At 37.0% G+C, this 23,097-nt stretch overlaps 1 protein-coding gene across 5 annotated transcripts in view; it reads left to right on the top strand.

Moving 5' to 3' along the window:
- Positions 1-23,097, top strand: part of GPR89A (G protein-coupled receptor 89A) — a 58,559-nt gene that overhangs the window by 34,270 nt on the left and 1,192 nt on the right. For 3 of the 5 annotated variants that reach the window (XM_057310325.1, XM_026489068.4, XM_057310327.1), the window contains exons 8-12: positions 5,546-5,655; positions 7,952-8,046; positions 9,186-9,278; positions 20,673-20,768; positions 22,436-22,525. In XM_057310325.1, coding sequence (XP_057166308.1) covers positions 5,546-5,655; positions 7,952-8,046; positions 9,186-9,278; positions 20,673-20,768; positions 22,436-22,525 — 484 coding nt within the window. The remainder of the gene's footprint in view (positions 1-5,545; positions 5,656-7,951; positions 8,047-9,185; positions 9,279-20,672; positions 20,769-22,435; positions 22,526-23,097) is intronic. The other 2 variants (XM_026489069.4, XM_057310326.1) reach the window with 1 other exon arrangement.

Raw genomic sequence — 23,097 nt, 5'->3', positions numbered from 1 at the left:
CCACTCCCCCTGCTTGCCACTCCAGCCCTCTCGCGGGCTGTCTCTCTCTCTCTGTCAAATAAATAAATAAAATTTAAAAAAAAAAAAGAAATTTTGAGAGATCACTAGAAACAAAGGGACCAGAGAAAGGATAAGTCTTAAAATCTGACTATAAAATCTGTTCAGATTCTTTGTTAACCACTAACCTGCTCAGGCTCAGCAGAGACTGTCAGAGTCAGGCTAAAAATAGAGCAGCCGGATGCTGAAAAACTAAGCAAAGACTTGAGTTGCTGCATACAGTAGGTACGACAGTTTCACAATTTGAGCCCAGGGAAGTTAACTGCTTAATAGAACAACAACAAAAAAGTCCTCAGAAAAACAAAACAGATTTCAAAGTACTGCAACATAATATTTACAGTGTTAAATTTTCAGCCAAAATTGATTAGACGTACAAAGAAATGGGGCCTTGCGATCCATATTCAAGATAAAAAGCAGTTAATGGATATTTAACCTCAAGTGGGCTCAGATAATGGATTCAGCAAAAAGACTTAAAAGCAGCTATTATAAATTCTAAGAAATGAAGGAAAGCATAGTATTAGGGAACAGATAAAGCTTCCCAAAAGAAAAATGGAAACTATTTTTAAAAGAAAACAAAAAGAAATTCAAACGTTAAAAAGTACAGTAACTGAAATGAAAATTTTACTAGGTAGGTTTAGCAGAAATTGAGATAGCAAAAAAGAATCAAGTTGAAGATCAGTAGAAATTATTCGGTTTGAAGAATAGAGAGAGAAAAGACTGAAAAAAATGCAGTGTCTCAGTATGAAACAATATCAAACAGTTCAACATGGAGTTGGAGTCCAAAAGAGTAAGAAAGGGGCAAAAAAATATTTAAAGAAATAATGGCCAGAAACTTCCCAAATTTGGTGGAAAACATTAATTTACAGATCCAAAAGCCTAGAGAACCCCAACTAGGATAAACACAAAACTATACTGAGGTTCATATAATCAAACTGCTAAAAGATGAAGGTAAAGAAAAAATCTTAAAAGCAGCAAGAGAAGAATGCTACGTACAGGGGAACCATGCAAACGAATGGTTGTTTAACAAGATTGCAGGGTACAAAATAAACATACAGAGATAAATTATATTTCTTTATACTGGCTATTAGATACAATATCAATTACAATACAATGCCAATTACAGTCATTGGAAAAATGAAAGGTATAAGTCTAGCAAAACATGTACAGGACTTACATGCTGAAAACTATAAAATGCTGATGAAAGAAATCAAGTATCTAAATAGAGAGGCATAACATGTTAAAAGATTGGAAGGCTCAAAATAGTAGAGATGTTAATTCTGTCCACATTGATGCACAGGTTTAACGTATATCCCAACAAGATTTTTTGTAATCTACACAAAATTATTCTAATATATAGAAAAACAAAAGTACTAGAATAGTTAAAACAATTTTGAAAAAGAATAGAATGGAAAGAATCAGTCTTCAAAACTTACTATACAGCTGTACTAATCAAGACTGTGTGACATTGGCAGAGGTATAGACTTACCAATGGACCAGCGTAGAGAACTCAGACCAACACAAGTATGCCCAACTAATTTTTTACAAAGATGCAAGAGCACTTCAGTGGAGAAAAGGTAGCTTGTTCAACAAATGATGCTGGAACAATTTGACATCCACAAATTTTTTTAAAAAATGAATCTCAATATAAAGCTCACATCTTAACACAAAAATAAACTGTAAAACTCTACAACTTCGGGGGAAAAAACATAGGAAATCATAGGCGGGATCTAGGCCTAGGCAGACTTCTTAGACTTCACACCAAAAGTGTATTTTTTTTTAAAGATTTTATTTTATTTATTTGACAGAGATAGAGACAGCCAGCGAGAGAGAGAACACAAGCAGAGGGAGTGGGAGAGGAAGAAGCAGGCTCCCAGCGGAGGAGCCTGATGTGGGGCTCGATCCCAGAACGCCGGGATCACGCCCTGAGCCGAAGGCAGACGCTTAACGACTGAGCCACCCAGGCGCCCCCCAAAAGTGTACTTTATAAGAGGAAAAATTAATAAATTGGACTTCATCCAAACTAAAAACTTTTCCTCTGAGAAAGACATTTCTCAGAAGATGAAAAGACAAATTATAGACTGGGAGAAAATATTTGCAAACCACATATCTGGAAAAAAAATACTAAAATATATAAAGAACTTTCAAAGCAGAGTTTAAAAAAAAAGCCCACTTAGAAAATGGGAAGAATGAAGGGGGGTAAACAGAAGGGGGAATGAACCATGAGAGACTGTGGACTCTGGGAAACAAACTGAGGGCTTCAGAGGGGAGAGGGGTGGGTAATTGGGACAGGCCGGTGATGGGTATCAAGGAGGGCACATATTGCATGGTGCACTGGGTGTTATACACAAATAATGAATCATGGAACATTACATCAAAAACTAAGGATATAATGTATGGTGACTAACATAACATAATAAAAAATTATTATAAAAAATGGACAAAAGATGTGCAGATATTTCATTGTAGAGCATATACAGATGGCAGTTGAGTACATGAAAAGATGTTTTAACATCACAAGCCATTAGAGAAATGCAATTAAAACCACAGGTAACCAATATACATGTATTAGAATGGCCAAAATAAATAAGTGACACCAAATTCTAGTAAGGATGCAGAGACACTGGATCACTCATACACCACTGGTTAAAATGTAGTAATAGTAGTAATAGTAATTCTCAACCACATTTAGCAATTTCTTTAAAAACTAAACATGAAACTACCACACAACCCAGTGAATTGCATTCCTGGGCATTTATCCCAAAGAAATGAAGGCTTATGTTCACACAAGGCTTGTACACTAATGTTTCTAGCAGTGTTATTCATAGTAGCCAAAGATGGAGATAAGCCAGATATCCTTTAATGAATGAATGGTTAAAGTGGGGCGCATCCATACCACGGAATACTACTGAGTAGCCAAAAGGAGTGAACTATCAATAAAACAGCCTGGATGACCCTCCAGAAAATTATGCTGAGTGAAAAAAGCCAATCCACAAAGTTTACATACTATATGATTCTGTTTATGTAACATTTTTGAAATGACAAAATGGAAATGGAAAACAAATTTGTGGTGGCTGGGTGTTAAAGAGGAGTTGGAGGTGAGAGGAGGGAAGTGGGCTGTACAACATGAGGGATTCTTGTAGTGGTGGAAATCTGAAGTTCTGTATCTTGACTCTGTCAGTGTCAATACCCTGGTTTTGATACTGTACTATAAATGTGCAAGATGTTTCCATTGGGAAAAGCTGGGTAAAGGGCACATGGGATCTCTCTGTTTTTTTATAACCACATGTGAATCTACAATTATCTCAAAATGTTTAATTAAAAAAGAAAAGTGATTGCTGAATTCCTATCTTTCTGGTTTCCATCAGAAAACTGTAGAATGGCATATTTAAACCACAGACCTTTTCCATCCTCTTGACTTGCAAGCTACCACCAAACCTCAGCCAGGTGCATATGTTTTTCCAGACTGTGGGTTTTTTAATGGCATTCAGCTAATAATGAATAGATAAGTTCTTGATCTGGACTGCCCTTGTTATAAAGAGGCAGTAGGAATGATGATCACAGTGGGGTGGTGATGATAGTGACAAAAAGTTCAGATAAAAGTTACGGACTTCTCTAGTACCTCATACTATTTTTTTCTTTTTTACCACATCTCAGGAAGTTTGATATTGTTACTGTTTCTTTTAAATATATATATTTATTTTTCATCTGAAACTTATTTGATAAGAGCAAAATTGATTTAGAGTTAAGTGATAAAAGTGAAAGTAAGTTGTTTAGAACAAGGTCATGCTGGGGCGCCTGGGTGGCACAGCGGTTAAGCGTCTGCCTTCGGCTCAGGGCGTGATCCCGGCGTTACGGGATCGAGCCCCACATCAGGCTCCTCCGCTATGAGCCTGCTTCTTCCTCTCCCACTCCCCCTGCTTGTGTTCCCTCTCTCGCTGGTTGTCTCTATCTCTGTCGAATAAATAAATAAAATCTTTAAAAAAAAAAAAAAAAAAACAAGGTCATGCTTGCTGTGTGCAGACAACCTTCACTTCTTCTAGTGATTATTCCTGTCTACCTGTTATGGGGCTATGATACAGTGTCAGTCACCTTTATACAGCCAGCCAGTTCCACTCCACAGCCAGTCGTTGTGTTTGTTGTACTGTAGGCATGAAAACTAAGGATAATAGAAATGGGTGTCTGTGTTTCCTCTCTCCCCAAGGCCTGTCCTTTAATCCAGCATGGTAAACTGAAGTGAACTTTTAAATGAGTGAAATAGAACCTCTTCCTTCTTCATACACCTGTTCCAACTTTTCCACCTATGAAAATGGGAAAACTAAGGGTTAGGAGTCTTGCCAAGTCAAAATCTCCCTAAGTCTGAGCCTCTTCTCAGTTGTTAATTACATCTTCCAACAATGCGGAGTTACAGTGAATGTATGTAATTAAAGAAAAAGACAGCTAAAGCTTGGAGCTATATTTCATTCACTCATTTAGGGGAGGAAACAGTTAAGTCAGCATGGCCCAATACACTTAATGTTCTTATTGTTAATATCATTTTAACCAGTGGCTTAAAGAACCAGAAATACTATTTGGTACCATTGGTACCATTTTGTGTTGGTTCCAACCATAAATATTAATGCCACTTCTTCCTTCTTACCACTTTTGTCTCTTGTCACCCAAAAATCTCCATCTTCCTTTCAATTTTTCTTTAGTCCTACTACTCTACGTCTGTTACACTTAACCTGGTTTATTTTAGACCAGTAGGCCTTGGCCTGTTATACCTTTCAGGTAACCATTTATGTACAAATGATCTTCCTTTTCCTTACAAGGATCCCATTCTTAACACCATTGTGGTAGCCTGGAACATGCCAGCATCCTCACTGCTGAGGCAGTGAGTTCTCCATAGACCGAGAGGACAAGAGGAAGTTTCTTGTTGACTTATTCAAGAGTTGGGGGGGTGGGGGTTGGAGTTAGAGAATGATGTTTTAGAAGAGGCTAGGTTTATGCGATCTTACTAGGTTTATTTTTTGTTCTTTCGTCTGCTTTTGAAAAGGAAGGAAAAACATTTTTTTAGTTCTTACCCTGAACCTGGTCCTTTAGGTGTGTTAACTATTTTGTCCTTAAATGATAACGGTAATAATTATTAATACATGTGTAGTGCTTTGTAGTTGATAACATGAGTTCTTAAATACGATTTCAGTGATCTTCACACCCATCAGAGATGAGTAAATAGAAACTCTGAAGTCTCACAGCTTCTCAGTTAGAGCCAGTCTCCACATTTACTGTCTTCTCCAAATTCTGTGCTCCTTTGCCTAGGCCACATTGCTTTTTGGGAATGTATAGTTTCCCTTCGGTTGTAAGCAGTAGAAAAGCGGGACTCCAGAGTTTGCATTCTTTCCTGAACAGCCCAGCAAAGGAAAGGGGCAGTTATGAGACTAAAAGGTGGATAAGAACAGACCATGAGGGTCTAAGCTCCCTTGCTGAGGTTTTATCTTTTCTTTCATTTCAGGATGGCAATGACACGGAGAACTATGTTCCAGAAGGGGGAGGTGCATAACAAACCATCAGGATTCTGGGGAATGATAAAAAGTGTTACCACTTCAATACCAGGAAGTGAAAGTATCCTTTATCCCTCTGCTTGATTCTTTTTCTCAACTCTGGACCAAGGCCAGAAGAAAAAAAGTAGTATTGGGATGGTCTCTCCTAAGGTACCTGACTGCATCAGAGTCCAGGTGGCCAGGGCCAGGCTTAGGAAACACAGAGTCATCTTTCCAACACCCCTAAAAGATCATAAAACCATTGTCTTTGGCTGAAGAAGTCCTAAAAATCACTCTTTCCATTTTACAAATGAGAAAATAAACCCAGAGAGGTTAAGTCACACTGTGGTTTGTGGCAAAAATAGGACCTCCTCTTAGTTCTTTCCACTACCCTCTTCTACCCCAGGTCTGAACAAGCAGCCTAAAACACAGTGGCTCCCTAAAATGGATGGTTTGTATATATGTATGGGATGGTAAGGGCCTATTTTTAAACAAATTTTAAGCAGCACTATATCTTCAGTGACTTTTGGTTTAAAGAATCAAGGAGATTGGGTTAATGGATTGTTCTTGGCCCAGCTGGTTGCAGTGTTAAACTGATGCCCAAATTGAGTAACAAAATCTCTTTGTGGCTACCATGCTATTAAGTCAAAACTCGGGGGGCCTGAGGTGAGATAGCATATTCCTGCTTCCTTCTCTGGCCTGAGGAAGTACAAATTCCCTTTTGCTTCAACTGGAGGAAAAGGATGTAGTCTGTTCTTGCTATAAATTGTGGCATATCTTTCTGGTGTCAAATATAGGTAAGAATTAGATCAAAAAAAGGCAGGATGATATGACCACTAGAGGGGGAAAAAAGGATTACATTGAATTCATTTAATCCAGAAACATTTACTTCACCTCTCCTATTTCCAGGCAGAGTCCTAAGGGATAAAATGATGAACAAAGTGTACTCTCTCTTCTCAGGAAACTGACTGTCTAATCATGGGAAAGGTAAACATGGAACTTGTTAAACCCTGTTGTTTGCCTGGACCACGAGAGTAGCAGCCACTATTGAGGAAGGAGCTGAAGGGCACTTGGTAATTTGAGTATTACAGGCATATCTCAGAGATGTTACAGTATGGTTCCAGAACATCACAGTAAAGCAGATATCACAATGAAGTGAGTCAGGTGGATATTTTGGTTTCACGCTAGTATAAAAGTTATGTTTATACTGTATCCTATTGAGTGTGCAATAGCATTCTTACAAAAAACAATGTATAAAAAATGTTAACCATCATCTGAATTTTCAGTGAGTGGTAATTACTGATTACAAATCCCCGTAACAAGCATAACAATAATAGTTATTATTATAATAGTAATGATGATGAAGAAGTTTGAAATAAGGTGAGAATTACCAAAACGTGACATAGAGACACAATGGCACCAATAGATTTGCCCAACACAGGATTGCCTCAACCTTCAATTTGTTAAAAAAAAAAAAAAAAAAAAAAATCTGCAGAGTGCAACAGAATGAGGTATGCCTGTAGTGAGAAAAATCATAGTAAGGAGAATTTGGATCAAAGTGAATCTTCCAACTTGGGCTCTCTTCACTATTTTTATTACTTAAAAGTCCATAAAAGCCAAGTTTAGGTTTAAGCTATCTTAGTGACAATTAGTCAAGTCAGCAAAAGTACCAGGATTATTTCACTATTCTGAGCCCCTGTCTCCTAAATGAAGAAAATAAGACTTCAGTATAAGTTCTTGAAAAGTAGCACAGTGTAATGGAAAGAACAGGCCTTGGAGGAAGGCAGATCTGACTTTGCATCCACACCTTTAGCTGCATGACTTTGAGCTAGTTACTTGACTCTCTGAGCTTTGCTTTCCTATCTGCAAAATGGGTAAATAATACCTATCTCATGGGACTGTTAGGAGAATAATAGAAGATAATGTCTATAAAAAACTAAAGAAGTCATGTTTATAAATCCCAGCCTGTATTGGAACTGATTAATATTAGTTCCCTTTCCTAATGTTACATTTATTCAGATAATTTAGGGGGAAACTATGATATATTACAGGTGTTTTACTATGTAACTATTTGAGATTTCAAAATTATATTTGACTTTAACCAGATCAAAGAAAAGCAACAATGAACAAAACCATCCATCTGAGCCACTTGAACTAGTGAGAAACTGAGTAGTAGGTGTTTGGTAATGGAGAAGCTTTTACACCCCTGTGCTGGAGGCTGGGAAGATTGTTCTAAAGGAATACTCTTGTCCATGAAGCAGGAAATTGAATATATAGGCAGTTCCTAGAATCTACTATAGGAGAAACCAAAGGCAAATGCTTTTTTCATTGCTATTTCTTGAAACTTCTATGTGATTTAAGCCTTGACGCCCATCTTGTGCCAGATCTTACTCTTATTCAACAGGAAGTGGATGCTTTGGAAGAACTAAGCAGGCAGCTTTTTCTGGAAACAGCTGATCTATATGCTACCAAGGTAAAAGGCAAGGAAACAAAAGTGTGGTTTTTACCAGCATGATTGAAGAAAGAACAACACTGAATAGCTTTTTGGTGTCCTCTATGGCCAAGCAGTGCAAGAGAGACCTCGTAGCTCCAGTATCAGCCATGAAGTATAAGGAGTCTGCATTCTTCATGACATTGCTCCTACCCCCAGCAAAATTCTTACTGGAACACTCAATAATAAAAATTAGTGGGATAGTTGAGAGGTTTTTCAACTTCAGAAGGTGGCACCCACCACTTCCTACTGATTCAGGGTCAAGATGGTAGCTCCTCTGATTGCTTTTTATTCCCTTATAAATTGGTAATATTATAAGAGCAGTGCCATGATCCAGCCATGTTTTAAAAGATCCAGATCAAGGGGCATCTGGGTGGCTCAGTCGTTTGAGTGTCTGACTCTTGATTTTGGCTCAGGTCATGATCTCAGGATCATGAGATTGATGCGTCAGGCTCTGCACTGGGTGCAGAGCCTGCTCAAGATTCTCTCTCTCCCTCCCTCCCCACCCCCCACCCCCCACCCCCCCCCCCCCCCCGCCGCTGCAAACCTCCCCCACCCAGGTCTCTTTCTCTCTCTTAAAAAAAAAAAAAAAAAAAAGATCCAGATCAAGACGTGACCTAACTATAGGAAGTAACTTTCCTGTTTCCATCTAAAATGCAATATAATTTAAATATGTAAAATCTATTAGTTAAGTTCATTCAAACTATTTTTATCCTTTTCAAGGATCACTTCACAGGAATAGCCATATAGGGTAGAGGCTAACATAGGCTTTGAAGACAGACCTGAGCCTAAATTCCTCTACTCGCCAGCTGTGTGACCTTGAGCAAGTTATCTAACCCCTGTAAGCCTCAGTTTTCTCTTGTGTGCAATTAAGATAATAAAACATAAAAGAGTTGTTATAAAATTAAAGTTGATAATGTATGTAAAGTGTTTTTCCCAATTTCGGGCTTAAAGTAAGCATTCAATAAATGTTGCCGACTCATATTATTTTAAGATTAATATCACGTGTGGGTATTTCACTCTGGCAAAATAGTAATTTCATAGAGCCAGGAATGTTTTGGTTGAGTATAAGTTTACATTTTGCTGAGACTAACCATGTTTTGTTGTTTTTTTCCCCTCAGGAGAGAATAGAATATTCCAAAACTTTCAAGGGGAAATACTTTAATTTTCTGGGTTACTTTTTCTCTATTTACTGTGTTTGGAAAATTTTCATGGTAAGTATATTAGTTTTAACTCTCAGTGTTTAGGTTATTTATTTTCCCCACTAATGGCAGAGAGAAAAGTGGGTTTGACTGAGGCACTGAACTAATTCCAAATCCAGTTGAGTCAACAGAGAATGCTATCTTTCACATCCCTGAACCTGACTCCTACTCCTCTCTTTTTTAGGTCACCCAGAGATTGCATTTTTCTTCACTCAGAAATCATTAATAAGATCATAGTTTATATGAAAGGAATACAAAAGTTTCTTATTTTACACTCGGCTTTCCATATTACCCTTGAGTGTATCTATGTGACGCAATCCCTACCTTCAGCTCAGTATAGAAACCACCTCCTTTTTAGTAATCTGTATATACCTAAAAAGGTTCAATCCAAAGTAAGTTCTACAAGTAAAACATATTTCTAGAGATAAATTCATTTTATGTGCTTTTAGCTCTCATTCTTTTGTGGCTCTCTCTTAATGCTCTATTCTTTATGCGCATTTTATGTACATTCTTTTTGTGACTCATCTGTAGATATTCACTGGTTTCAGTGATTACAGAAAAGGCTGATTGGACTTTCTGGTTCCGTGACTTTCCTACTGGGGCTGTGTTTGCACAAAGAGAAGCTTTATCAGCTTGTTAATTTTAGTTAATATAGATGAATGGAAGATTCTGGATTTTAAAAGATCTAATATTATAATAAATTGATGTCAATACCTATTCAGAGAACAATTTTTAAATCTTCATTCAGTGGGAGAAGATAATTGAAGATAGTATGTTCAATTAGCTAAGCTACTGAAAAGTTTTTCCTGAGTTGTAGACTTTAGGGAAGCGTATCTTTATTGAGGTTTAATTGACATTTAATAAACTGCACATATTTAAAGGGTATGGTTGGGTAAGTTTTGACAGATGTATACACCTATTTATCACCACACTTAAGATAGTGGCCATATCCATCCATCACTTCCAAAACTTTCTTGTGCCCCCTTGTAATGTCTCTCTCATACATCCCCAGTCAACCACCAATCTGCTGTCATTATACATTAGTTTATATTTTCTAGAACTTTGTATAAATGAAATCTTAAAGTAGGTACCCTTTTTCTGTCTGACAGCTTCTACTCAGCCTAAGTATTTTATGTTTCATTCATGTTATCATGTGATCAATAGTTTATTCCTTCTCATTGCTGAGTAGTATTCCATCATATGATTATACGACAGTTTACCTGTTCATCTGCTGATGGGTATTTGTTTCCGCTTTGGGGATATTACAAATAAAGCTGCTATGAACATTTGTGTACAAGTTTGTATGTGGACATACGCTCCCTTTCCTCTTGGGAGAAAACACTTAGGTGTAGCCTGGCTATGGATGGCTGTACATACACCGCCATCACATGGCAGATGGATGTTAAACTTTTGAAGAAATGGCCAAACTTTTCCATTTTACATCCTCACCTTCATTGTTTGAGAGTTTCATTTACTCCACATCCTTGCTGACATTTTGTAGTCTTTTAAATTTTAGATATTCTAGTAGGTATGAGGTGATACTGATTGTTCAATTTGCGTTTCTCTAATGCCTGGTGGTGCTAAACAACTTCTCATGTGCTGATTTGCCGCCTGTGTATTTTGGGGAAAGGCAAAATTTGTTGCCCAATTTTTAAAATAAGATTTCTTTTTATTGGGTTTTGCAAGTTTTTTATTATATTCTGGAAACCCTTTATCAAATATGTGATTTTCAAATATTCTCTCCCAGTCACTAGCTTAGCTTGTCATTCTCTGCACAGTGTCTTTCAAAGAATTGAAGTTTTTAATTTTGATGAAGTCCAGTTTATCTGTTGTTTTCTATTATGGGTTATGCTTTTGGTGTTGTACCTAAGAAATCTTAACCTGTCCCAAGGTCACAAAGATTTTTTCATCTTTTATTCTATAAATCTTATAGTTTGAGGTTTTTACATTTAGGCATATGATCCATCTGGGGTTAATTTTCTCAGACGATGTTGGAATGTGAATCCAACATTTTTTTCATATAGATAGCCACTTGTTCTAGCACCATTTGTTGAAAAGATTATCCTTTCTCATTCAGTTGACTTTGCAATTTTGTCAAAGCCTAATTGACCGCATATGGGTGGGTCTGTGTCTGTACTCTGTTCTTTCCTATTGATATGTATGTCTGCCTTTCTTTATGCCAGTACCGCTCTGTCTTGAAATAAGTCTTGAAGTCAAATCATTTAAGTACTCTTTGTTCTTCTCTGCACTTGTTTTGGCCATTCTATGTCCTCTGCATTTTCATATGAATTTGAGAATCAGCTTTTTAATGCTGCTGAATACAAAAATACCTGCTGAGATCAATGTATTAGAATGTCTGAATCTTCAGATCAATTTGAAGAGAAGTGACTTCTCCATATTGAGTCTTCTAGTTGATGAACATAGTGTGACTCTTCATTTGTTTAGATCTTCTTCAGTTTCACTCAACAAGGTTTAGGTTTTAGCGTACACATCTTTTACATCTTGCGTCAGATTTATCTCAAGTATTTAATATTTTTGATGCTATTATAAATGGGACTGTTTTTTATAATTTCAGTTTCTAGTGTTACTCGTATATAGATACACAATTGATTCTTGTCTGTCGATCTTATATTCCACAACCTTGTTAAATCCCCTTATTCTAAAAGCTTTTTATAGATCTCATAGGATTTTTTCTACATAGACAATCAGATCTCTGTAAATGAAGACAGTTTTGCTTCTTTGTTTCCTATCTGGATGCCTTTTATTTCTTCCCTTCCACTCCCTTCTTTTTCTGTCCTATCCCATCTTTCTTCTTTCTTCTCCTCTTTTAGCCTTATTGCACTGATCAAAACCTCCTGTACAAAATTAAACAAAAGTGGTAAGAGCAGTCATCCTGATCTTGTTAAATATGGTGTTTTTCCTAGATGCCCTTTAGCAGGTTGAGGAAGTTACTTCTACTCATAGTTTATTGAGTGTTTTTAATCACGAAAGTGTGTTTGATTTTGTCAGATGCTGTTTCTGCATCTTTTGAGAGGATCATATGACTTTTCCTTTTTAGTAGGCTGGTATAGTGAATTACATTGATTAATTTTTTCATATTAAACTGGCCTTGAATTCCTGTAATAAACCTTACTTGGCCATGGTGTACGTTGTTGGGTTTAATTTGCTAACATTTTCTTAAGAATTTTTACATCAGTGTTTATGAGGAATATGAGAGTATATTTTCTTGTATCGTCTTTGGCTTTGGTGTCAGAGTAATGCTAACCTTAGAGGTCGAGAACAATTCCTTCCTCTTCCAATTAATGGAAGAGTTTATGTGGAATTATTATAATTTCTTTCTTAAATGTTTGGTGGAATTCACCAGTGAAGGCATCTAGATCTAGAGTTTTCTTTGCAGGAAAATCGTTTAACTACAGATTTAATTTCTTTAATAGATAATAAGGTTTATTCAGGTTATATATTTCTTGAGTGAGCTTTTGTAGTTTTTGTCTTTCAAGGAATTTGTCCATTTTTATTGGAGTTGTCAGATTTATTAGCATAAAATTGTCTTAATATTCTCTTAACTATCCTTTTAATATCTATAAAATCTGTAGGGATGCTACCCCTCTCCTTCTCTTTATATAACACCTTTATTGAGATATTCACCTACAAAAAAATTCACCCATTTCATGTACAGTTTGGTGGTTTTTAATATATTCAGAGTTGTGCACACATCAAGACAATCACCCCAAAAGAAATTCTACACCCATTAGCAGTAATTGCTTATTTCCTCTCCAGCCTTAGGCAGGCACTAATCTATTCTACGTCTGTATAGATTTCCTATTCTGGACATTTCATGTACACTGAATCATACAATATGTGGTCTTTTGTAATTGGCTTCTTAGTAAATGTTTTTAAGGTTCATCTATATTATAGCCTCTATCAATATTTCGTTCCTTTTTATGGATGAATAATATTCAGTCCATTATATGGATATACCACATTTTATTTATCCATCCATCAGTTGAGAAACATTTGGGTTGTTTCCACTTTTGAGCCATTATAAATAATGCCGTTGTGAGCATTTATGGATAAATTTTTATGTAGATACATGTTTTCATTACCCTTAGGTACATACCTGTGAACGTAAAATTGCTGGGTCATATGCTACCTATATGTTTAACCTTTAATGAACTCCCAGTCTGCCGGCTGTTTTCCCAAGTAGCTGCACCTGTTTCCATTCCCACCGGCAGCGTAACAGTTGTAATTTCTCCACATCCTCACCAACGCTTATTTATCTTTTTTATTAGAGTCATTCTAGTGGCTATGAAGTGATATCTGATTCTTGATGTTGGTAATTTGTGTCTTTTTTTTCTGTTCAGTCTGGATCAAGGTTTATCACTTCTATTGAACTTTTCAAAGAACCAGCTTTTGGATTAATTGACTTTCTGTATTGTTTCTCTGTGTTCTATTTTATCGATTTCTGCTCTGATCCTTATAATTTCTCCTCTGCTTATTTCAGGTCTTTTTCTAATTTAGTAAAGTGCAAGCTAAGCTCATTGATTCAAAACTTTTAATATAGGTGTTTTAGTGCTATAAATTTCTTGCTAAGCATCTCACAAAATACAGCGTTTCTGATGTGTTGTATTTTCATTTCATTCAGTTCAAAATATTTCTAATTTTTCTTATTTGATTCATGGGTTATTTAGAAGTATGTTATTAAGTATTTGGGGATCTTATGAATATTCTTCTGTAATTGATTTCTAATTTAATTCCATGTGATCTGAGAACATACTTAGTATGATTTAAATCTCTTCAAATTTTTTGAGGCTTGTTTTCTGCCCAGAATATGTTCAGCCATGACTAACATCCCAGGTACAATTGAGTAGAATGTGTGTTTTGCTCCTGTTGGCTGGAATGTTGTATAAATGTCAATTAGGTCAAGTTAGTTGATTGTATTGTTAAAGTTTTCTATATCCTTGCTAATTTTCTACTACCTTATCAGTTATTGGGGGGGTGATGAAGTTTCAAACCATTGTTGTAGATTTGTCTTTTTTTAGTTCTATCAGTGTTTGCTTCGTTGTTTTTTTTACCCAATTATAATTAACATACAGTGTTAATTTTGGTGTGCAACATAGTGATTCAACAATTCAATACATTACAGAGTGCTCACTGTAAGTGTAGTCACCATCTGTCACCATACAATGTTATTATAATATTATTGACTATTCTCTGTGCTGTACATTTCATCTCCATGACTGAAAGTTTATGCCTCTTAATCCCCTTTATTTATTTCACCCGTTCTTTCATTCACCTCCCCTCTGGCAACCACCAGTTTGTTCTCCATATTGAAGAGTGTGTGCTTGTTTCTTGTTCTTTGTTTTGTTAAGATTCTTCTTATAAGTGAAATCATGTGTTATTTGTCTTTCCTTGTCTGACTTATTTCACTTAGCATAGTACCCTCTAGGATTGTTGCAAATGGCAAGATGACATTCTTTTTTATGGCTGAGTAATGTTCCATTACGTATATGCACCACATCTTTTTATCCATTCAACTATCCATGGACACTTGGGTTGCCTCTGTATCTCAACTATTGTAAATAATGCTGCTGTAATCATACGGGTGCATATAGCTTTTCAAATTAGTGTTTTCATATTCTTTCAGTAAATACCCGGTAGTGGGATTACTGGATCAGATGATATTGTTCTATTTTGTTCCATTGATCTATATGAATGTTTTTGTGCCAGTACTGTACTGTTTTGGTTACTATCGTTTTATAGTATATCTTAAACTCCAGGACTGTGAGACCTCCAGCTTTGTTCTTTTTCAAGATTGTTTTGTCTATTTGGGATCTTTTGTGGTTCCATACAAATTTTAGGATTATTCATTCTAGTTCTGTGAAAAATGCTATTGTCAGCTAATAATCTCGTGCGTTGTGAGATCAAGCCCTGCACCAGATTCCGTGCTCAATGTGGAATCTGCTTGGGATTCTTTCCCTCTTCCTCTCCCTCCATCCCTCCCCACCCACCTCTCTCTAAAATAAATCAATAAATATTTTTTTAAAAATTGTTTAAGAAGAATAGGTATTAACTCTTCGTTATTTTGGTAGACTTGACACAAAATGTTACATTAGTTTAAGGTGTACAAGCATGGAGTATCTTTCCATTTGTTTGATTCATCTTCAGTTTCTTTCATCAGTGTTTTACAGTTTTCAGATATAGGTCTTTCACCTCTTTGGTATTAACTCTTTGTTAAATATTTGGTAGAATCTCCCTGTGAAGCCATCTGATCCTGGACTTCTGTTTGGGGGAGGTTTTTTTTTTTATTACTGATTCCATTTTATTCCTAGTAATTGCTCTGTTCAGATTTTCTATTGCTTCCTGATTCAGTTTTAAGAGATTATGTTTCTAAGAATCTGTTTCTTCTAGGTTGTCCAATTTGTTGGCATGCAATTTTTCATAATAGCCTCTTATAATCCTTTGTATTTCGGTGGTGTCAGTTGTTATTATTTCTCCTCCTTTATTTCTGATTTTATTTGAATCTTTTTCTTGATGAGCCTAGCTACAGATTTACCAATTTTGTTGATCTTTTCAAAGAAACAGGTTCTGGTTTCATTGATCTTTTCTTATTTTCTCTCTCTCTTTCATTTATTTCTGCTCTAATCTTTATTACTTCTTCCCTCTGCTAGCTTTGGGTTTTGGTCTTTTTCTAGCCCTTTTAGGTGTACAGTTAGGTTATTTACTTGAGATTTTTCTTGTTTCTTGAGTTAGGCCTTTGTTGCTATGAAATTCCCTCTTAGAGTGGCTTTTACTGCTTCTCAAAGACTTTGAACCATTGTATTTTCATTTTCATTTGTCTCCATGTGTTTTTTTTTTTTTTCCTCCTTGATTTCTTGGTTGACCCATTCACTGTTTAGTAGCGTGTTATTTAGCTTCCATGTATTGGCATTCTTTTTAGATTTTTTTCTTGTGATTGATTTTTAGTGTCATATCATTATGGTTGGAAAAGATGCATGATATGATTTCAGTCTTCTTGAATTGATTGAGACTTGTTTTGTGGCCTAAGTTGTGATCTATTCTGGGGAATGTTCAACATGTACTTGAAAAGAATGTGTATTCAATGGTTTTTGGACGGAATGTTCAGTATGTATCTGTGAAGTCCATCTGGTCTAATGTGTTGTTCAAAGCCACCGTTTCCTAATTGATTTCTGTCTGAATGGTCTACACTGATGTAAGTGGAATGTTACAGTCACCTGTTATTATTGTATTACTGTCAACTTCTCCCTTTATGTCTGTTGATTACTGCTTTTGTATTTAGGTGCTCTTATGTTGAGGGCATAGATATTTACAGTTGTTATATCCTCTTGTTAGATTGATCCCTTTATCATTATGTAGCACCCTCCTTTGTCTCTTGCTACAGTCTTTGCTTAAAAGTCTACTTTATCTGATATTAAGTATTGCTTTCCCAGCTTTCTTCCTGCCTTTTGCGTGGTGTATTTTTTCCAGCCCTTCATTTTCAGTCTGTATATGTCTTTAGGTCTGAAATTAATCTCTTAAAGGAGCATATAGATGGGTCTTGTTTTTTTATCCATTCAGTCACCCTCTGTCTTTCAATTGGTACATTTAGACAATTTACATTTAAAGTAATTCTTGATAGTTATGTACTTATTGCCATTTTGTTCATTATTTTCCGGTGGTTTTTGTGGTTCTTCTCTGTTCCTTCTGTTGCTCTCTTCCCTTGTGGTAGTGTCATGTTTGGATTCCTTTCTCTTTATTTTTTGTGTACCTATTATAGGTTTCTGATTCGTGGTTGCCATTAGGCTTATGTATTATATCTTAGGTGTATAGCAATCCATATTAAGTTGACGGTTGAACTTAAGTTCAAGCTTAAATTCAAAAACATTCTAAAAGTACTACATTTTTACTCCCCCTCCACTGTGTTTTACGTATATAATGTCATATTTTACATCTTTTTATTTTGTATATTTCCTGACTGGTTTTTGTGGATATAAATCATTTTACTACTTTTGCTCCATACTGGCTTTATAAGTGATTAATCTACTACATGTATTATACGTTTGCTTTTACCAATGAGATTTTTTCCTTTCATAACTTTCTTATAATTATGCCTTTCTTTCCACTCAAATAATTTCCTTTTACATTTCTTGTAAGGCTGGTTTAGTGGTGGTTAAATCCTTGAACTTTTGTCCGGGAAATTTTTGTCTTTTTTTTTTTTCTGAGTGGTAACTTTGCATTGTAGAGTATTCTTGGTTGCAGGTCTAACTTTCAGTACTTTGAATGTATCCTGCCACTCTCTTCTGGCCTGTAAAGTTTCTGGTGAAAAATCAGCTAACAGCTTTATAAGGTTTTCCTCATAGTGACTTTTTTTCTTCTCTTGCTGCTTTTAGAATTCTTTCTTTAGAAGCACCTGGGTGGCTTAGTCAGCTAATAAGCATCCAACTCTTGATTTCGGCTCAGGTCATGATCTCAGGGCCGTGAGATCAAGCCCCACATTGAGCTCCCCAACTCAGCTAGGAGTCTGCTTGGGTTTTCTCTCCCTCTCCTTCTGCCCCTCCCCCTGCTTGTGTGCACTCTCTTTCTCGCTCTCTCAAAATAAAATAAATCTTTAAAATTCTATCTTTATCATTACTTTCTGCCATTTTAATTATTATGTATCTTGGTGTGGACTTCTTTGAGTTAATCTTCTTAGGGCCTCTCTGTGCTTCCCGGATTTGGATAGCTGTTTCCTTCCCCAGATTAGAGAAGTTTTCAGTTATTGTTTCTTCAAATAAATTTTCTGCCCCCTTCTCTCTCTCCTCCTTCTGGGATGCGTATAATGTGAGTGTTATTACACTTGATGGTGTTGCTGAGTTCCCTTAACCTGTTCTCCTTTATTTTTATCCTTTTTTCTTTTTGCTGTTCAGCTTGGTTGCTTTCCATTACCCTGTCTTCCAAATTGCTGATCCATTCTGCATCCTCCAGTCTACTGTTGATTGCCGCTAGTGTGCTTGTTTTATTTCAGTTATTGAATTCTTCATCTCTGACTGCTTCCTTTTTATATTGTTGTGGAAGTTCTCTTTGAATTCGTCCATTTTTTCTCAAGTCCAGTGAGTATCTTTATGACCGTTACTTTGAATTCTTTATCCAGACATATTGCTTATCTCCATTTCATTAGATCTGTTGCTGTGATTTTGTCCTGTTCTTTCATTTAGGACATATTCCTCTATCTGCTCATTCTTTCTAGCTCTCTGTTTATCTCTCTGTATTAGAGGGTCAGCTATGACTCCTGGTCTTGAAAGTAACGGCCTTGTGTAGAAGAGGTCCTGTGGTTCCCTGTAGTGCAGTGCCCCAGGCACCAGAACCAGGTGCTCCAAGGGTGTCCCCTATGTGGGCAGCGTTCACCCTACTGTTGTAGCCGAGTTGCATTTGCCTTAGTTGGGTGCAATGACCTGCGTTGCCTGCTGTGGGCACACTGGGCAAGGTTTGGTCCCTGCACAGCCAACTAAGAGGCTCAGCTGTTGGAAATGTGGGCACACTGATGTGTAGGGTTCTCTCTGTCTCTCCAGGGCTGCAGTTACTTTTGGAGTGGTGTGGGTCCTGGCTTAGGCTGCTTGCAGGGTGTGGTGGGGCAGGAGTTGTGTTGAAGGGCCACCTGCTGAGGCAGGCAGGTCCCCAGGTGAAAGTTGGGGCCGGATGCTAGCAAGATAGGTAGACAGTATTAGTGCTAGTTACCACAAGGGTCTGGCTATCTAGGCTGGGGGAGGAGAAGAAAAATGGTGCCCACCAGCACTTTTGTTCTGGAAGTCTCCTGAAGAGAAGACACCCTGACCATCCAGCGTGTGTTGAGATGAGTAAATGAATATCCTCCTCATATACCCAGGCACTTTTCAAACTGCTGTTTCTGTGCTGTCTCTCAGGCCAAGTTATCTTGTGCAGCTCTTTAAGGGCAGGGACTTAGTTTCTGATTGCCCTCTGGCTCTCCCAGAGTTAAGCCCTGCTAATTTTTAAAGTACCTGGCTTAAGCCCTGCTGATTTTAAAAGCTCCCAAAGTTAATCCCCACTGGTTTTCAAAGCCGGATGTTACTGGGAATTTACCATCCCACTGCCTGGGGTGCCTTGTGTGGGGTCTGAGCCTCTCTGCTTCTCTATGCTTGTGGTGTCCCTCCTGTTTGTGGTTAGTCTCTTAAGGGGTTTGGTTCCCAGGTGTGCCTCGGCCCCTCCTACTCTTTTCAATGTGGCCTCCTCTCAACAGTTAACTGTGGAGGGTCTGTTCTATCAGTTTTCAGGTGGTTTTCAGAGTTGCCCAGAGGTAGCTATTATCTTGGTGTGTTTGTGAGACAAGATGAGCTCAGGCTCCTCCTACTCCACCATCTTCCTGACACCCCTGCTTCATGTATTTTAAAGCTCTGTTATTTGGTGCATACATCTTCAGGGTCATTTGTACTCCTTGTTGAAATGATCCTTTTCTCGTTCTGAAATGACCCTTTTAATCCCTGGCAGTATTTTTTCTATGAAATCTACTCTGATACTAACATAGACCTTCCAGTTTTCTCTTGATTAGTGTTAGCATAATATACCTTTTTCCATTCTTTTACTTTTAACCTATTTGTATCTTTGTATTTAAAGTGGGTTTTTTGTAAGCAACATATAGTTGGGTCTTGCTTTTTTATCCAGTCTTAGAGTCTCTGCCATTTAATTGGCATGTTTAGACTAGGATTCAGCCACCTGCAGCTCATAGGCCAAATCCAGCTACCACCTGCCATTGTAAATTAAGTTTTATTTGAACACAGCCAAGCCCATTCATCTACATATCATCCATGGCTGCTATCAGTACAGTGTCAGAGTTTGCCAACTCCTGGTTTAGACTGTTTATATTTAGTGTAATTATTAATATTGTTGGATTTAAAACAACTGTGTTGTTACATGTTTTTTGGTTGCCCCAGCTGTTCTTTTTTCCATTTTTCCTTTTTTTCTGCCTTCTTTTGGATTAATTAGGTACTTTTCATAATTCTGTCTGATTTCTTGTTGGCCTGTTAGCTATAACTCTCTTTTCATTATTTTAGTGATTGCTCTTAGAGTATTCAGAAAATAATCAGAGTGAATGACCCTGGAATTCTTGATTCTCTTACTCAAACTTCATCTGCCAGAATGTTATCTTCCTAACTTCTGTGAAATTAAGGTGTATATGCCATAGCCTTTTTTCCTTTTATTCTTTACAGAAAAGAAAGATACGGTAGGTAAGGACTTCGGTTTGCCAATATGTGAATAGCCAAAATAAGTGTCTTATATATGATTTAGATTGAGAATAAAATTGCATTTTTAGGAACATCCACCTGTAAGATATGTTATATTGATTGATTATTTTGAGTCACTTTTTGAAATAGTGATTATTGAGATGCTCTAATATAAAGGTCCATGTCTTTGCAGGCAACCATTAATATCGTTTTTGACCGAGTTGGGAAAACTGATCCTGTCACAAGAGGCATCGAGATCACTGTGAATTATCTGGGGATCCAATTTGATGTAAGAGTTGTATCAAGATCCTAGTTTAATATGTTTCTATTTTATCTGCTATAAATTAAAATTGTTAAGATATTAATACCTTCCTTAATTCTGCCTTTGTTCTTTCCTACTCTCCTCTGTTTTCTGACATATTCATCTGGCAGATTTGTAAAGGACATAAAACCATAAGTGATGGCTGTTACTTATTACTGCCTTACATGCTGATTATTTCTGTAGTTCCTCCTCCGCTTTTCTGTAGCCAGCTACCCCTTCCCACTTTCTCCCAGACCAAATATTGGATACTTCTCTCTCAGATCTTCAAAGCCAAAACTCACCTCTGATTCCTCTAGTAGAAGATTAACTACTAATTAGTGTTCCATGTTAGAAGTGAAATTATGTCTGTGTAAAAAACTACCAATTAATTAATGTGGACTTTGAGCTAAAGATGGTGACTGTAACCTGTGCAGTTTTAATCCTCTTTCTACCTGTTTTATAATACCACTGTCGTCACACTCTTGTCCCAATTTAAGTTTAATGTCTTTATTTGTAGAAGAATATATTTTCCAAATGTATGTGTGTATATATGTATGGACAGTAATTCCAGCTGATATGATAGTAAGACCAGAATCATGTTCTGAGTCCCTCGGAGGGCCACTTAGCTGTGCTATGATTCTAGTGACAGGCTGCGTGCTACCCCCAGCTACCCACCTCAGCTAGACACGCTCCTAGTAGCTGGATAAGATGAAAATGAACCAGAGCAAACTGAGCTCCAGTCCTTGACGGACAACTCAAAGCACACGTTTTTTGATAGCAGATCAATAGTGTAAACTTTTTCATGTGAAGGAACATGGTATCTTTCCTCCAAGTAGTTTATAAATTATACCGTAAAATAGGCTTCACTATTGCTGCATATGTGTTCTCTTTTCCTCTTTTAAAATTTTTACTAGGCTCAATTATTAGAAGTGTTCTTCCTCACCAGTGCTTTCTGAGGCTATTTAGTTGCTGTGGTGTCTGTGTATTTCATCTATAATCCATCTGTATACTCCACGTTTCAGAACTCTGAATAACATCTTTTAGATGTTAGTAATAGCAGTTCCCCCACAGATACTTTTCAGACCCGAATCAAGCACAGGGTCCCACAGCTGCCTTCCACTATGAAGCAAACCAAGAGGAGAAAAAGGTAACATCATGTAATTCAAGTGAAAGGTCAACTATTTCCGAGACCATAGCTGAGACTATTTACATACTCTTTTATTATAAAAAGAAAAATTTCTTTAAGTTTTGGGTGATCAGGGGACTATCATTCACAGATGTTAAAAATAATTTAGCTGCTATTTAATTTCCTATTTAGTTTGTGCTTTTCACTTAACACATTGAGGCTGCATCATTAGTTCCATCTGTGTTTCTTCAGACTGTAGTGCTGTTTTCATCACCACTGCACTTGCTTGCTTCCGTCCTAAGTTTTGATTAAGTCTGCTTATTAAGATATCTACTGCGGTCTTCCTGGGTGTTGTTGTTGCCCCTTATTCATTTTCCTCCCTCCCTAAATTTTTTTTTTTTTAATCAGGTAGGTCCTAGTGAAATTCCCTCTCAGTCACATAAGAGATCAGAATGCATCAGAAGAATAGCCTTCACATGCCTCTCAAGAGAGATTTCACACGTACTTTTCCTTCCTTTTATGGTGGCAGGTGAAGTTCTGGTCTCAGCACATTTCCTTCATTCTGGTTGGAATAATCATCGTCACATCTATCAGAGGATTACTGATCACTCTTACCAAGGTATATCGTATCACTGAATCTAAATTATTATTTGCAGCATGTCATGTGGCACCAGGAGATAATTTTACCTAATTAAGACTCTTGCCTTCAGAGAACTTAATAGTCACAAATATTTAAAAGACCTACAATAAAATTTTTTAAAAGTGAAACTGCTAAATAAACTGATGATGATGGATTTACATCATACACCAATCAGATGAGTACATTTACCAAAGGTCGTAGAATGAGACCACGGTCTGTTTTGTACACTGATGTGGCACCAGCATCGAGGAATAGAAACTGGCACATGGTAGGAGCTCCAGAGATACTTGGAATAGATGAACAAGGTACGTATTTGAGATTAGAGTAACTTTGAGAGTCTCTTAGAAGGAGGACATGTAAGTAGGAGAAGCAGAATGCTTGACTATTTTCGAATAAACATAGGAAGGCTTTCTGGAGGCAGAAGTAAGTCTTCTCTTGGAGAAGAGGTGTGGGGAGCCCAAGATCCGAGAGTTGTTTGAATGAAAGGAGTGAAGAGGTTGGGAGGAGAGAAGAGGAGAAGGGCTCTCCAGGCATCTAGCACAATTTTGGAA

Source organism: Ursus arctos, unplaced genomic scaffold (genome assembly GCF_023065955.2).
Source record: "Ursus arctos isolate Adak ecotype North America unplaced genomic scaffold, UrsArc2.0 scaffold_12, whole genome shotgun sequence".
In the NCBI taxonomy this organism is placed as follows: Eukaryota; Metazoa; Chordata; class Mammalia; order Carnivora; family Ursidae; genus Ursus; species Ursus arctos.
Note: the sequence above shows the minus strand (reverse complement) of the source record. Positions and strands in the feature narration are given on the sequence as shown.